At 38.2% G+C, this 17,998-nt stretch overlaps 1 protein-coding gene across 2 annotated transcripts in view; it reads right to left on the minus strand.

Annotated features, from left to right (window-relative positions):
- Window positions 1-14,751: 14,751 nt before the first annotated feature.
- The window catches only part of FMN2 (formin 2), a 367,841-nt gene continuing 364,594 nt past the window's right edge, over window positions 14,752-17,998 (minus strand). For both annotated transcript variants that reach the window (XM_039217406.1, XM_039217407.1), the window contains 2 exons: window positions 17,081-17,162; window positions 14,752-14,867 (listed from right to left, as the gene is read on the minus strand). In XM_039217406.1, coding sequence (XP_039073337.1) covers window positions 14,841-14,867; window positions 17,081-17,162 — 109 coding nt within the window. In that variant the 3' untranslated portion in view covers window positions 14,752-14,840. The remainder of the gene's footprint in view (window positions 14,868-17,080; window positions 17,163-17,998) is intronic.

Here is a 17,998-nt window from a genome sequence, read left to right on the forward strand (position 1 = left end):
AAACAAGAAGAAGAAATAAAAGGCATCCAAACTGTTAAGGAAGAAGTAAAATGTACACTATTTGCAGGTGACATGATACAGACTCCACCAAAAAAATGGCTAGAACTGGGGTGCCTGGGTGGCTCAGTTGATTAAGCATCCAACTCTTGGTTTTGGCTCAGGTCATGATTTTATGGTTCGTAAATTTGAGCCTTGTGTCAGGCTCTGAGCTGACAGCGCAGAGCTTGCTTGGGATTTTCTCTCTCTCTCTCTGCATTTCCCTCTGTCTCAATCTCTCTCTCTCAAAATAAATAAATAAATTTTTAAAAAACTGCTAGAACTGATACGTGAATTCAGTACAGTTGCAGGTTACAAAATCAATGTGCAGAAAACTTTTGCATTTCTGTACACCAATAATGAAGCAGTAGAGAGAGAAATTAAGAAATCAATCCCATTTACAATTCCACCCAAAATAGTAAGAAAGCTAAAAAAAAACCTAACCAAAGAGGTGAAAGACCTGTTCTCTGAAAACTAAAAACATTGATGAAATAAATTTAAGTTGATGCAGAGAAATTGAGAGAGCTTCCATGTTCGTGGATTGGAAGAATAATTACTGTTAAAATGTCTGTACTACTCAAAGCAATCTGCAGATTTAATACAATCCCTATGAAAATAACAACAGCATTTTTTTTAACAGAACTAGACCAAACAACCCCAAAGAACCACAAGATACCCAAGATAGTGAAAGGGATTTTGAAAAAGCAAAGCAAAGCTGAAGGCATCAGATTTCCAGGCTTCAAGTTATATTACAAAGCTGTAGTAATCAAAACAGTACAGTATTGGCACAAAAATAGATACATAGATCAAAGGAACAGAGTAGAGAACCCGGAAATAAACCCACAATTATATGGTCAAGGAATCTTTGACAAAGGAGGAAAGAATATCCAGTGGGAAAAAGAAAGAACAAGTGGTGCTGGGAAAACTGTACAGCCACATGCAAAAGAATGAAATTGGACCGCTTTCTTACACCATCCACAAAAATAAGTTCAAAATGGATTAAGGACCTAAATGTGATTTCTGAAACCATAAAAATCCTTGAAGAGAGCTCAGGCAGTAATATTTCTGACATCGACCATAACAACATTTTTTTTAACGTTCACTTATTTTTGAGGGAGAGAGGGACACACACAGAGCATGAGCGGGGGAGGACCAGAGAGAGAGGGAGACCCAGAATCCGAAGCAGGCTCCAGGCTCCGAGCTGTCAGCGCAGAGCCTGACACGGGGCTTGAACTCGTGAACCGTGAGATCATGACCTGAACCAAGAAGACGCCTAAACGACTGAGCCACGCAGGCCCCCCGACCATGGCGACATTTTTCTAATGTGTCTCCGAACACAAGAGAGGATAATAATAATCCAATAAACTATTGGGACTACATCAAAATAAAAGATTAGGCACAGCAAAGTAATAATCAACAAAACCAGAAAGTGACTTATTGAATGGGAGAAGATATTTGCAAATTACATATCTGATAAAGGGTTAGTAGACATCCAGATGGCCAACAGACACTCAGCATCATGGATTATAAGGGGAAAACAGATCAAAACTACAATGAGGTTATCACCTCACGTCTGTCAGAATGGCTAAAATTAAAAAAACAAATAGCAAGCGTTAGAGAGGATGTGGAGAAAGACGAACCCTGTTGTGTTGATGGGAACGCAAGCTGGTGCAGCCGCTCAGGAAACAATAATGAAGACTCCTCAGAAATTTAAGGCTAGAACTACCCTATGATGCAGGAATCACACTACTCTGTATTTATCTCTCAAATACAAAAACCACTAATTCAAAGAGATACATGCACACCTATGCTTATTATAGCATTATTTACAATAGCCAGATTATGGAAGCAGCCCAAGTGTCCATCCAAAAATGAATGAATGAAGATGCGGTATATACCTGCACACGTACATACATACACATGTATATGTATGTGTATATATATGCATGTGTATATAGTGGAATATTATTCCATATAATATGGAATGGAATATGATTCAGCCATAAAAATAATGAAATCATGCCATTTGCCATGACATAGATGGAACTAGAGTACAATGCTAAGTGAAATAAGCCAGTCAGAGAAAGACAAATACCATATGATTTCATTCCTATGTGGCATTTAAGAAACAAAACAAATGAGCAAAGGAAAAAAAGAGAGAGAGAGAGAGAGAGAAAGGCAAACCAAGAAACAGATTCTTTTTTTTTTTTTTTTTTTTTTGTCTTCCACCTCAAGGTGCAATTTATTTATTTATTTATTTATTTTTACAAATAGTTTATTGTCAAATTAGTTTCCACATAACAGTGCTCATCCCCACAAGTGTCCTCCTCCATGCCCATTCCCCCCTCCCCCCCACATCCATCAGTCCTCAGTTTTTGTCAACATTCAAGAGTCTCCCATGGTTTGCCTCTCTCCCCTTCCCCCACCATTTCCGCCCTTCTTCTCCCCCTTGTTCCTCCGTCAGGTTCCTCCTAATCCTCCTATACGTGCAAACATATGATATTTGTCCTTCTCTGCCTGACTTATTTCGCTCAGCATAACACCCTCAAGGTCCATCCATGTTGCTACACATGGCCAGATTTCATTGTTTCTCATTGCCATGTAGTATTCCATGGTATAGATAAACCACATCTTCTTGATCCATTCATCTGTTGATGGACACTTAGGCTCTTTCCATGTTTTAGCTATTGTGGAGAGTGCTGCTATGAACATTGGGGTACATGTGCTCCTATGCCTCAGCATTTCTGTATCCCTTGGGTAAATTCCTAGCAGTGCTATTGCTGGGTCATAGGGGAGTTCTATTGTTAGCCAAGAAACAGATTCTTAACTATATAGATTAAATTGATGGTTACCAGCGGGGTGGTGGATGAGGGAGATGGGTGAAATAGGTGATAGGGATTAAGGAATTCACTTTGTTGTGATGAGCTCTGGGTGATGTGAAATTGTTGAATCACAATATTTCACACTTGAAACTAATATCACACTGTATGTTACCTGTACTAAAATAAAAATTAATTTAAATCAAAATCTAACATATGTGTCCATCAACCATTTATGTTATCAAAAAGGCTTCCGATACAGCAGGCTACTAAAATTTAACTTTTGGGGGAAGTCAGAATGTTAAGTTATATGTGGATTCTTGACTGCAAGTGTTGACACCCCAGCCCCCTGTTGCTCAAGGTCAACTGTACTCCTCGAAGAGAATAGGGATAAAGGAAATGAGGGACATCCCCCAGGCAGTGTCTGCTCACTACCTGATATAGAAAGTGGGGTCTTTACTATGATTTCACTGAACCCCTCTCGTTCCACAGAGTGCCTCCATCTTTCATTTGTCTCATGCATCTCTCTGCTATCTGAGTGAGGCCAAACCTTCCTGATGAAGCACTGTTGGCTTGAGCCCCAACCCTAACTCCAATCCTGAAGGAAAGAAGTGTGTTTAAAAAGCTAGCACACACAGTTCCCCCCATAAAATCTGTTGCCAGGACATTCTTCACCTAACAAGACTGTAGCCATGAGAAAGATGTAATTGCTAATGTCGGTAGAATAGGCACTGGGTACCAACTTATGAACTGGGTGCCTAATCAAGGCTGGAGACTCTAAATTTTATGTTTGAAAGTTCAGCAAAAAGGTTTGAGAGTTGTCCAAATATTTACATCTTGTAGTTTCTTCCTTTTCTGTTTTTGTTTTGTGGTGGTATAGTTTTTTTCCTAATTGTTGTTTTATTTGAGGAGCCAAACAATATACAACTTATGTTACCATAGGCATCGCACGTCTGTTTTTCCATGTGCTAGAAGGCACTCTATTGATGGCGTCTATTTCTGAATTTATCCTGGAATTCTGTAAACTAAATATTAAAATTCTTGATCCTCACCCTTTGCTACGCTGACCAGTTACAGATAGCATTTACCAAGTGAAATATATGGATATGAAATAACGACTATTATGGAGCCATATATGGCTTACTATAACATGGCTTAAGTGTATTGCCAGTTTCTGGCTCCAAAAAAGCCTGAAACCAACAGAAAAGTCTCATTGTTGATTACTCTGCAAGGCTTGGGTTGGTCCTGTAATCCATTGAGTGGATCAGAAAGTATTGTTAATCTCTGGAAAATTTACAGTGTATGATAGGATTTAGCCATGAATCAGAAACATTTACATAAAGTCAGTGAGGACTGTATGAAGTTAACTCCAAAATTGAAGTGAATGGGGTTTTGCATAAGAATTACCAAAATGGGCCATTGTGAAATAAAAAACCCAGTGTTACAGTAACAATCAGAACACCAGACCACCGTAGGAGAAAATGTGTCCAGTGGCCTACCGACCACCCTGACTTTTTTTCTTTTTTCATTCCCGCAACAGACAAGCAAGGTTGGCTTCCAACCCTTACAAATCTCCATAATGGTCTAATGCGAGAATTTTCCTGATCTTCCCTTTGGAGGATGTTTGATAGAGTTGCTATAGTGATGTGCAAGCATCATAAACTACCCAAAGCATATTGTCTCCTTGATTCAACAGAATTGACCAGATAGGTGGTATTTGATAATTGAAAGGAGACACATTCCAAAATTTATATTTCTATATTGACTTATTTTTCAAAATTATACAAAGTCCAAAAGAATCAAAGGATATAACAGTGAAAAGATCTTTCTCTTACCTATTCCATAGCCTCCAATTTCCTTTCTCCAGAAGCAACTCATATCAGCAATTTCTTAGGAATGCCTGCAGAGATCTTATGTATGTTCGTTTCTGGATCCAGTTTCTGCATCACATTGCCCCCATTTTTACATAAAGGGAGTGCACTACACAGCTTTGCTTCTTGGGTTTTTTTCACATAACAATGACAAAGACATAAGCGTTTCTTTTTATGGATTGTTGTCTCTTAACAAAGTGTTGCACATCTTTTATATTAGTACACAAAGTGTCCCACAGCCTTTCTTTTTTAAAGCCCACATGTTATCTCCTTATTTAGAAATTTCCACTATTTTGCTTTTACAAATACTTATTGTCACTTTCTAATATGTTTAATAGATAGTTGGGCCAGCTCCTTCTTCTACTGCTCTTATTTTTCCCCAGAAAACTTTCATGGCTGCTCTTGTTTATTTTTATATATGCATTTAAAAATTTTTTTAATGTTTATTTATCTTAAAGAATGAGGAGAGACAGAACACGAGCAGGGGAGGGGCAGAGAGAGAGGGAGACACAGAATCTGAAGTAGGCTCCAGGCTCCAAGTTGTCAGCACAGAGCTTCACACGGGGCTCGAATCCACGAACCAGGAGATTATGACCGGAGTTGAAGTTGGACGCTTAGCAGACTGGGCCACACAGGCACCCCATGAATTTTAAAGTCAACTTCTTCAGTCCTTATCAACCCCCCAAATATTCTGTTGACATTTTTATTTGGATTGCAATAAGTTGAAAGATTCATTTAGGGAATACTGACATTGCCGATCATATGCTTTTCTATTTCTTAAGTGTCTCACAAGTTGTTTTCATAAAGATCTAACACATTATTTAAGTTCATTGCACGCTATTCGGTTTTTTGGTCTGCTATTTAAGTGAGGGATTTTCCCAGTTATATCGTTTAATACACGTGAAAGTTCTTCATTTCTGCATACTAAATTTTACCCTGTCAATTTACCACATTCTGTTATTGTTTGTAATAAATCTTTGGCGGATTATTCTGTTGTCTGAGTAAATAATCTAATAAACAGCAAATAAATAATATTCTACCTTCTCTCTTTCAATTTTATCCTTTAATTAAATTTTTTTTCATCATCAGAAGAGTGATAAATGGTGAAAGTAGACATCTAGTCTTGTTGTTGATTCTTAATGAGAACATTTCTAATACTTACGTTATGGTCAAAGCTGGCTTTGCCCGGAGGTCTTTGATCTTTGAAGGACATATTTATATCATTTAGACTTTTTTCATCAAAAATTATGGTAAATTGCATAAATGACTTTTTTTTTAGCAGTTGGAGGAACTCACATAATTTTTCACCACATAAAAATATTATTTTAAAACAAACATGTATACCGTGTAAAGCTATAAACATATGATCATCTTGGAATTCCAGAAATTAACCCAACTTCTTCATGGTCCTTGTGTTTGCTAATATTTTGCTCGGTATTTTTGAAGTACTATTCACAAATGTGTTGGTCTATAGTATTCTTTTTTTTTTTTTTAATAATTTTTAGGGGGCGTAGGTTAGGCTCACCAGCTGTTTGTGGGCAGCGTGTGCTGCGGAGAGGATCGGGCTGTGTGTCAGGCTAGCAAATATTTCATTACGAGGCAATGTGGAGAGCATGACTGATTCTTGCACTTATCACTCCAATTTAGAGTAATTTTCTCATCCTTATTGTACTGATAGACATCTTCCTGCAAATCTGACTTGTCCGTCTCATTGCTCATTTAGGCTTCCTCCCTACTTAAAAAAAAAGAATAAACCACATACGGGAAGCTTCTAATACCAACTGGTGGATCCAAGTACATCAGAGCAAATACAAGATTCTGAGATAGCAGCTAAGAGGGTGACTTCATCTTGGAGAAAACTTTCCTGGCTTTTTCTGTAACCTGCCTCCATGAGCATCCTTTCTCTGCTTCTTTCCATACCCACACATTTGGAAGATCTTCCATATAATTTGTGGTTTGGGTTTTCGATACCTCTAATTTTAATCAAAGATGAAGTCTGTGCTTTTGCTCCTTATTACTTTGTGATGATTTCTGAGAAGTGGTCAATATTCCCTTTATCACACCATTTTAAAACTTAAACCCCCTCCCATGGCTTTTGATTACATAATTGAAGATGCATTTCATGGGAAACAAAAATTTAAAAACACAGCCTCTCACGGCCTGAGTTCACTGATTGGCTGGGAAGTGAAAATGATCAGGACTGCCTAGTGTAACACACAGAAGGGTGACACAGGGTTCCGGAGTGTGGTCCTGACAATTCCTTCTCTTCCCTAGGTCTTCCAGCTAGCATCAAATCACTCTCTTCTTACCACGTCCTGTCTTGCTTTGCTTTGTCTTGCTTTTCTTTTTTGGTCTTGCTTTAGTTGAATGGATAGTTTTAATTCCCTCTTGGCTTTTAGTTATTTCTATTACTTTATAGAAAATCCTAAAACTTTCACTTATATTTAATTTCACAGTTTTTAAAAAATGTTTTATTTATTTCTAGGAGAGAGAGAGAGAGACAGCGTGAGCAGGGGAGGGTCAGAGAGAGAGGGAGTCACAGACTGAAACAGGCTCCAGGCTCCGAGCTGGCAGTCAGCACAGAGCCTGACGCGGGGCTCGAACCCACGAACCGCGAGATCATGACCCGAGCCAAAGTCGGAGGCTTAACCGACTAAGCCACCCAGGCACCCCATAATTTCACAGTTTTTGTAACAAAGTCTACACATATCCAATGTAATTATCTTATGCCTTTTTTTCCTTTATCTTAGCACTTAAAGCCTAGATAACACATACGCATGGAATGATCAGAGTTTGTAGGGATGGTATTAGTTTACTGAGGTTTTCCTGGCATAAGGATACTGCTTGGACCTTCAAGGGTATTCTGGTTTGAAGGACAAATGATTGATCACCCTATTTAAATTATCATAGCACCTGACATGATTTTTTGGGCTTGTTTCCCCCACTAGAATCTAAGTTCCATGAGCATAAGACCTTTCACTGTTGGTCCTTTACTTCCAAAGCCAACAACAGTTTCTGGCACATATTAGCCACTTTCTAAACATTTTCTGAAATAAATGAATGAATAGACTAGGCAAGCCCCTTAGCGTGCTTGAGTTATTTCCTTAATTTCTCCTATTCACCTCATTACTTAAAATTCTAGTCCCCTTTAAAAACACATTCATTATTGTTGTTACTGTTTACAATCTAGAGTTAATTTATTTCATTAAATTTCTATGCTCTCTGTGATTTCTTGTATGCTGACTCTTCACTTCGTCTTCATCTTTTTTTCCTTACTGAAGCATACCCTTTCGCAGGTATTTCAGCCAGGTTTCTGGGTATTAACGTCTTAGTTTTCATATGTCTGAAAAGATCTATCTCTTCCACGAGAATGGTATGATACTTAAACTGGGTATAATGGTCTTGATTCATTGTTTTCATTACACAAATTGAAGGCACTATGTACCCTTTGTTAATACATATCGTTGCTGAAGACAAATTTGCTTTCGGTATAATTATCATTCCATTGTAGGTGATGTGTACTTTCTCTCTGGGGGTCTTGAAACTTTGTAGTTACGTGGCTGGAGATTCACTTTGACTTTTCTAGGTGCAAATTTATCAGCATTTATCCTGCCTGGAATTTGTTATGCATTTTCAAGTAGAGAATTCTTGTCTCTTTCTCTAGTTCTCCATATTCGTGGCCATCTCTCCAGCCATTATCTGGCTTCTCTACCATTTCTGTTAGTTTCTCCTTATAGGATATCTCTCAGATTGGCTTCTCAGTGTATCCTGTATCTAACTTCTCTTACATATTTAAAAATGTTTTATCTCTCTGTGATATGCTCTCAGTGAATTCCTTGGCATTATCTTCCAAATTGCTAATGATCTCTTAATTTGTGTCAGTCTAGAATTATGTTTACATATATGTTATTTCAATGATTATATATTTAAAAATCTTCACGAGAATTTGCCCTATTGTTTGCATTTTTTAATTCATTTTTATGGAGTTGACTTATCCTTTCTTCCTGACATTTCCCTCTAGTGCTTTGGGAAATGTGTTTTGCAGACTTATCTTGAGGGAGTATTCATGTTCTTTCTCCCCTTAGCTCTCTATATCTAGTCATTTTCTGTCATTTCCATCAACTCTCATTTAGAATTAAATCTTTACTGGGGAGGGGGCACTTGGTTCCTGGGGAGCAGTGATACTGGAGACACTGCAGGAATCGACATGGGCCAACAAGCTAGCTTTGCCCAGTTTGCTCCACGGGGCTCTCTCCTGCTACGACATACCCACTGCTTTCTTTGCCATATCGTGTAACATCCACTGTAGTTATTTTTGATTGACTGTTGTGGTGGGTAAGCTCCACTCTAGCCCCGCATCTCTGGTGGTTAAGCCCAGTTTGGTTTCCCTCCATAATTGGGGCATGTTTAGCTCCCATTACCTTGTACAGATTCCTCTCTCACTCCGCCTGCACTCCCTACTTCCTTTCCTCCTTCCTTCCCTCTTTGCAGCCCCCTCTCTCCTTCCCTTACTGATTGGTTGTCTAGTTCTACCAGTTAGTGGGAAAGAAGTGTTCAAACCTCCCGCCATTATTATGGAATTGTTTGTTTCTTCCTTAAGTATGTCAGTTTTTATTTCATTTATTCTAAACCTGGTATCAATACCTACGTATTTATGACTATGTCTATTTGTGTCTTTCTAATTTGTATTTTTGTAGGCAGCATAATCTTACCTTTCAAAAAAAGTACAGGGTGATAATCTCTGCTTTTTACAGTATTTAAGCCATTAACATGTAAGGTAATTGATAAGGTTGTGTTTAAGGCTGTCATCTTGCTGGTTGTCCTCTGTCCTCTTTAATTCTGTAGTCTCCAAACTTTCTTGACTTCAAGCAATCAAATAGATTTTCAATTCCACTTTAACATGTCTATTGGCTCTTTAGCTCTACTTCCTTCCCTTACTTCTTAGTGGCCACACTAAAGGTTATACTATGTATTTTGAGGGTATACATCCTTAACTTTTCAGTCTATTTGGAATTAATATTGTCCTACTTCATGTAAAATATAGAAAACTTGCAATTTATTCCAAGGGTGGCTCAGTCAGTTGAGCGTTGGACTCTTGATTTTGACTCAGGTCATGATCTTGGGGTTTGGGGATCAAGCCCTGTGTTGGGCTCAGCACTGAATGTGGAGCCTGCATAAGATTCTTTTTCTCCCACTCAATCTGTTCCTTCCCCACTCGCATGCACATGTTCTCTCTTTCAATTAAAAAATAAAATAAACCATCAGTGTTTAAACTAAAAGCAAAATAGTTAATGTTTTATTTATTTTTGAGAGACAGACAGACTGCAAGCAGGGGAGGGCAGCGAGAGAGGGAGACACAGATCCGAAGCAGGCTCCAGGCTCTGAGCTGTCAGCACAGAGCCCCACACGGCGCTTGAACCCACAAACCGTGAGATCATGACCTGAGCCGAAGTCAGACACTCAACTGACTGGGCCACCCAGGTGCTCCAAGAACTGTTTTTTTTGTTTTATTGTTTGTTTGTTTTTAAAAATATTTTCCTAGGTATTTACCATTTCCAGTGCTTGCTCTTCCTTCCTCAAGATGCACATTTTCTTTTGGTGTCACTTCTCTTCAACTTGAACTTTCTTTACTATTCTACTCCTCACAAATATGAATAGCTTTCCTATAAATGCAAGTATCTTTCAGTCTTGAAGTATATATTCTCCTGGGATATAGAATTCTGGTTGTCAGTGTTTCTCTTCCTCCTGGGGACTTTAAAGACGATATCATCGGGCCAAAGAGACCGCTGACCCAGGAGTTTTTAGCAGCTTGGTGCAGCACCACTCCTGAAGCCTGCCCTCAGGCCCCGGCCATTCTTGTCCTAGAAATTCCACCCCTGCTGTGTCTCCAGAACCTGCCTCCTTTGTTCATTATCCAGGGCCTCCAACTAGTTGCTTTTATATTTTGTTCAGAGTTTACAGTTACTATCTGGGGAGAATGGTCTCTTGGAAGCTTACTTGGCCATACCAGTAGAACCCCAGAACTCATGTTTTAAATCTCTTTCCTACGCTGCTTCCCTAAATATTCAATGAATATTGAATAAGTCAATTCATGATATCTGTTTTATTACATTTGTTATTTACAACAGTAAACATACTATTTACAATAGTAGTATGTTGAAGGGCAAAAGGATGGTGTCAGTGGAGAGAGAGTTTCTCTATGAAGTGCTGTTTGCTTTGACTTCTGCACAGCCACTTCTTCCATGTTCTCTTCTTTTAATTCCCTGGCTAATCTTCTCCAGCTTCCTTTTGGGACCTCTCTGTTGTTTCTCTTCTAAACACTAGTTTCAACCCTATCTCCATTTTTTTTTTTTAACATCTCTTCCAGATTCCCCAGGTGATTTCAACAATCTACCTGATTTCAAGTATCACTTCAATGTAGATCGCTTTTACTTCAAAATCTTCAGAATTACAGCTCTCGAGTTCTTCATCAATATCTTCCAGCTACTAGAAATCGCAACTGCGTGTCTAGCACACCTTGTGGATTCTCCACTCCCTTTCAGCCCTTAACTTTTTTCCTTTCCTTCCTTTCATTTAGTTCTTCATGAAATCAATACATCTTTATTGAGTGCCACATATTGCTTTTAATGTTACAGATTTAGTCTCGAGGGAAAACAGTCTCTGTCCTTTAGGATTTAAATTTCTTATTTTGTGTTTTTTAAATTTTTTAGAGAGAAGGAGAGCATGTGAGTAGGGGAGACGGAGAGAGAAGGAGAGAGACAGAGAATCCCAAGCAGGCTCTATGCCCAATGCGGAGCCTGAAGTGGGGCTCAGTCTCACAATTGTGAGATCATGACTTGAGCTGAAATCAAGAGTCGGACCCTTAACTGACTGAGCCACCCAGGTGCCCCTGCCTTTCTGGATTTAAACTTGAGAGAGTGACAGGCTGTAAACTAATAACTATATAGAGGTAGATTTAAGGATAAAATTGCTTTTCTTGAAAGGCTTATCAGAGGTTTCTCCGAGGCACTGACGTTTATGAAGAAATTTGATTAAAGCATTTCCCCATCACCTTTGTTGATGCAGAGCCACACTTGGCCAAATAACCCACTCAAGAATCAGACTGTCCTCTTAAATTCAATCTGCTTTCTTGTTTGTCACACCTAAAACTTTAAAAGCTTCTCATATATATTTTAACTCCTAGACAAATCTCTTTTTCAGCTCCAAGTTTCCATCTCAACTACTATTATTAAGGCCCATCTCTTCCTTCGAATTGTAATCGTTTCTTTAAAGGTGTTCCGGCCTCCAGACTGATACTTTTCCACTCTCTCTCCCACGCTGGTACCAGAATGGGCTTTATTAAACAAAACACAGTTCATGTTACCACTTCAAAATAATTTACTGGCTCCACAATCTACTTTATACTCTTTGTGTTATATATTCTTTGTGTTAAAGGCTGTTTAATAAAAAATCTTTGTGTTAAACGATCTGACCCCTGATCCTATGTGTTTGTCTTTATCACTTACCCTCCCTTATACCCCATTTCTTATTCTTCCACAGGTGTGGCAGACTATCTTGCATCCGTTTTCTATGCTTTTTTTTCCTTCTTCTCAGCTAGCTACCTCTCTTAGAAGTGCATCGTCGTCATCATCCCCTCTTCACGGACCACTTGGAAACCTTTTAAGACCGCATTTCAAACAAGCTCTTAAGTGATGTTAATGCTGCTGGCCCACTGCCTTACTGTGAGTTACAAGGGAATAGATGACTTTAAGATTCTCTTGACCCCAAACCAAAAGAAATGATGGTTTCCGTATGTCCTTGAGCACTGTCTTTCCCTTTGTGGATTTCTCTTCTCCCCTTTCACTTGCACCCACTCATCCCTTGAGATTTTGCTTGTTTGTGCTCTCGGTTTTTAAAAAGCAGACTCGACTACCAATGTGGGGCTTGAACTCACAACCCTGAGATCAAGGGTCACATGAACTACCAGTTGAGCCATGCACCCCAGCTTTTTGTGCTCTCTGAATTGGACATTCCAGTGAACTGCAACTGCTGCTTTATTTCCTCCCAACTTGATTGACGAATTTAAATAAATGATGTTCATAAAATTGTCCCTTGATCTTTGAGATGTTCTGTTATTAGCACCATGCCTTGCCGCAAAGTAGATGATAAGCCAGTGTACAGGTGATAAAAGAGTTTAGATTAAAAACTTATCAACCTAAATGCAAAGCTTACTTATGAAGAAAAAGAAACTCTTTTCATGCCTTTTTATTAGCAGAGTGCTTAGTTTTCATTCCTTCCATTTCCTCATCTATATCCATCACATCTACACCATAATTTTCCCCTTTGCCTTATGATTATCTAATAGTCCTTCACCACTTAATCGGGATCAAGTGAATTTTTGCATCTAACTTCTAACTTTTAGAAAAAAGGATTTCTCAAATATCTTTCGATTCATAAGTGGAAAATACTTCTTCCTTAAGACTGCATGAGAAGCATTCAATTATTTTTATAACAGCTGTTAAACCTGAAACAAAATCTCTTAAAAAATCTTCAAAAGGTATAACTTATTTTCCCCCGGTGTTAAATATGATGGCTGCATTTCGGAAGCATCCTTAGGTAATATACACACAATAGGCACAGAAATCTTTTATTATTCATTTTATTTTCATATAAATTAACATCCTAGAAAAATTGAAATAGAAACACTAAATACAGTATTGCACATAGCGATCTTGGTTAAATGCCCTATTATTTCAGTGAAGAATGGCAATATCCACATTGGAGGGACTGAAGGAGACAGGAAGACTAGAAAACAACAAACCAAACCCACTACTGTTTCTTTGCACTTAAACTATAAACTAAAAGGTCAAAGACCATACTTTACATAAATGCAAACATAGTTATGATTCAGAACATTTTCTTTTTTAAGTCTTTCCATAATTGATTTCCGAGAGCAAGAAATTCTCCCCTTTATCAACATCCATAAGCCCCAACAAATATCACTGAAAGAATTAGAAAAAAAAAATCCACCTATTAATGTTAGACCAAGCCATCACAATGCATCTTGAGCTGACTTTAAAATACTCTCACAAAGAGTGGGAGATTTGCTATTCCTCCCCCTTAAAGTGAAATAAAATAAAATCCTTTTCCTAGGCTCCTTCAGGTAAAAAATCATTACATACTCATTTTACAGCTTTAAATCACCTGCTATAACACATAGAGATGATTCCAATCATGTAAAAATACTCAGGCAGGTACGTTAATTAACAGACGCCAATTCATCTGAAAACTTACTTTTTTTTGCCAACAATTAATCATGTTTGGCAATTTTATGAACATCATTTATTTAAATTCCTTCAAAATACTGAGTCATATTTTCTTTGTGAAGGCCAATGGTAACGTTATAGAGAGGCACACCTGAATTTACTTGAGCTGACGATGAGCTTTATGTAGGGTCTCAAAGAACATGGGCTGATAAAAGCCCTCATTAAACTTAAAACCCTGATTTCTGCCTATATTAAATGATTTCTAGGAAAGGGCTTTCCTTCTGTTATATTTTTTTCTATCCATTATCTGACTTGAGTAAAAAAATGATAATCTTCTTTCACAAATATATAGTTATGGAGAGCAACCCAAGAGTTGGGGAAGCCTTGATTATGATATATAAATGGTACTTAAGTTTTAAAATAGAAAATTTATATGTAGACATGAAACTGATACAAACAATTCACTAGAAATAACATTTTAGCCATAAATCTAAATGCAGTGGCACAGGGCACTGGTTGTCAGTAGAAAGGAAAAGTGTTTTGCTGGGGTAAGGAATGTTCTCACAAAAAGTAAACTGTAAGTTAACATTTAGCATGTTCAGCATTAATGCAAATATTGCCTCTTATACATGCTGTTTTGGTCTATCAATATTATACCATAAACTTTACAAAAAGAAAAGATGTCAAATTCTCCACTGGTCTACCACTTTTGCATTTTGATGAATGTACAGTAAAATTCAACAATTGGTGAACTGTCCAGAAAACACAAGGATTATGAACAAAATGGTAGAGTTTCCTTCCCACCCTCAGGTCAGCTGAATGTTGTGGAAGTGGTTGTGGGGACTGGTGTCCATTCTGCTTTTCATTCTTCAGGTTTTCATGCTTATCTTTGCTTTCTGAAAATAAATGCACCAGAGAAAAGGTATATAGTCAGAAATAAGAACTTTAAAAAATGCACGAAGTATAGAATAGCCCAAACAAGATCTTTTCATTTGGATTAAATTCTCTAGGAAGAGACTGAAGATTCACCAGCCCCTAGAGGAGGAAGATATAAGTAAAATCTGTCTTATCTGTAAGAATTTTCCCCAGCCAAATCACCGAATATTTTTGAGGGGAAAAAAAAAAGAGTTAAAAACTTAGCTTCTCACCAGTGAGAAAAAGTGCCAACTCCCCTTTCTTCTTCTCCATCCTAGGCACAAATATATAAAGATTGAACTGACGGTTTATTCTCTATTATCCTTATAAGAGCATGATTAGGTTGATTAATAACTATTCCTTCTAATTCAGAGCACCTTTAAGGTTGTACTCAGATCAAAAAAGCAGAAAATAACTTCAACTATAAGGTAATTGTCATTAGATAAGATTAATTTTGATATAGAGAAACTAAAGGGAAAATACATTTTAAATGGGGATGTAATTCCTAACTTTTTCTAAGCAGGGTTTAATCATATTCCAATTTGGGTTATTTTGATATCTTTTCCATTTTTTAAAAGTCATTTATTTTTAAGAGAGAGAGACAGAGTGCGTGAGTGAGGGAGGCAGAGAGAGAGGGACAGAAGATCCAAAGAGGGCTCCCCACTGACAGCAGAGCTCAACACAGGGCTTGAACTCATGAACCCCGAGATCATGACTTGAGCCAAAGTCAGGATGCTCATCTGACCATTTAGACTACATGAGACTATCCAATTCAAAATGTTCCTATTTTAAGGCCTAAACCAACTTTTCATTTAAAACAGCATCACTCAGGGCACCTGGGTGGTTCAGGCGGTTAAGCGTCCGACTTCGGCTCAGGTCATGATCTCATGGTTCATGGGTTCGAGCCCTGAGTTGGATTCTGTGCTGACAGCTAGCTCAGAGCCTGGAGACTGCTTCAGATTTTCTGTCTCCCCCTCTCTCTGGCCCTCCCCTGCTCATGCTGTCTCTCTCTCTCTCTCTCTCTCTCAGAAATATAAAAAAATTTTTTAATTTATAAAACCCCAAACAAACAGCATCACTTCCTTACTCTTGTGGTACCAAGTAATAAAACCTCAAAACATTTTTGGGGCGCCTGGGTGGCTTAGTCGGTTAAGCGTCCAACTTTTCGCTTAGGTCATGATCTCGCGGTTCGTGGGTTCGAGCCCCGCATCGGGCTCTGTGCTGACTGCCAGCTCAGAGCCTGGAGCCTATTTCAGAGTCTGTATCTCCCTCTCTCTCTGAACCTCCTCTGCTCACGCTGTCTCTCTCTCTCTCTCCTAGAAATAAATAAAAATATTAAAAAAAAAAAACCTCAAAACATTTTTAAAAATACTGAGTGCCACAAGGGAAAACGTGTGTGTGTGTGTGTGTGTGTGTGTGTGTGTGGTTTTTTTTTAATGTGTAAGCAGAGGAGGGGCAGAGAGAGGGAGACTGAGGATCTGAAGCTGGCTCTGTGCTGACAGCAGAGAGCCCAATGTGGGGCTCGAACTCATGAACCGAGAGATCATGACCTGAGCTGAAGTCAGATGCTTAACCTACTGAGTCTCCCGGGCATCCCAGAAAACTCATCATTTTTAACAAGCCCTGCCTCCCAGGGTATAAACTTGGTGTTTTAAAGAAAGAAGTGGGTAAGTAGGAACCTTAAATAAGCTTGTTAAACTCAGGCTACCGGCTGACAGCTGTTAGACAGTCAACTCTGTAGAGCCACTTTATGGGTACAAGCCAGGTCGGAGCCCCCGGTCTGAGCAAAGGGCACTACTAGTACTCAGCATTTCCCATCATCTTTTAGATCCCAATGGTGCTAACTCCCATCATAACAGCCACTCTGGGTTCAAACACAGCCCTGTACTGGTGACACATGGGTAATGGAGAAGGTGAAAAACTGCCCCCCAAATCTCACCAACACACACACATCCAGGTATACGCATTCCCTTAATTCTTAAGCTTTGAATATAGATACTGAGATTCTCTTCGCCTTTTGGGCCTGATTAAAGGCATAAAAAAAGGAGATTCTTCAAGTCAGAGCATATTATCCATTCATACTTAAGAGGAAAGTAATTCAAGTGTTATTACATAAGCTGGAATATATTGTGAAAATGGTGTTTAACAGCCAAAGAACATCACAAGTTAAAAAAGGGAAGAGTTAAATACTTACAATTCCAGAGTCATGTCGTGGTTTTATTTTATAAAGTGATTTTCCCTTTTTCTGCCTACACACCTCTTCAGCTTCTTTTACTCTGGGGGAGAGAAGACACGTATATTTAAACAAAGACCTTATGGCAGGTGAGCAAGGAACAACTCATTAGGAATTTGAATCATTGGAGAAAGTACCACACACACAGGAACATTATCTGACATTTGATTCAAAAACGTTGATCTAGAGGCTAATTCATTCACGGGTTCTCACCCTGGATTCAAAGGCTGTCGAATGGAATGATATACAAAACATGTGAACATTTTTATGTCTACATTTCATCCTATATTAAAGGAGTCCTTTGTAGAAGAAATTAAGGAAATATCTCTCACGTTCAGGTAAGGGCACTGAGACTGGCTCTAGGACATAAACACGATATTTATTTACGACATAAGTAGGACTGGCACCCTTCCACAAATCTGAAGCATTAAAATCAATCAATAAACAGTATTATATAAAAACTCATATGCCTAATTAAAATTATTTTAGATTCAATGTCCGCATCTGAAAGTCATTTGCAGTGAAAATTTCATCAAGCAATAGAACAAACCATTTATTTGAAAACAGAAAATAGAGTGCGCAATAATAATACTTTGACGCTTCTAGGAGTTCTTATTAAAAACACAGTCCAAGGAAAACAACGCTGAATTCACTAGAGCTATAGTTAAGAGAGGATGTTACTCAGATAAGTCCTCCATTAAGTTCTGGATCTGCTATTTGATGCTGTGTAATGTCCTGATACCATCAACTCTTGTATTCCCTCAAATAGTCAAAAAAAATAAATAAATAAAAGGCTTAAATAATATTTAATAGCATTGTTATTATTATTACAGAGTTGTCTCAAAGATCAGAAATGTTTTATTTAAAAATGTTTTATTT

The sequence above is a fragment of the Hyaena hyaena genome, unplaced genomic scaffold, assembly GCF_003009895.1.
Source record: "Hyaena hyaena isolate Hyena2069 unplaced genomic scaffold, ASM300989v1 scaffold_686, whole genome shotgun sequence".
Lineage (NCBI taxonomy): Eukaryota > Metazoa > Chordata > Mammalia > Carnivora > Hyaenidae > Hyaena > Hyaena hyaena.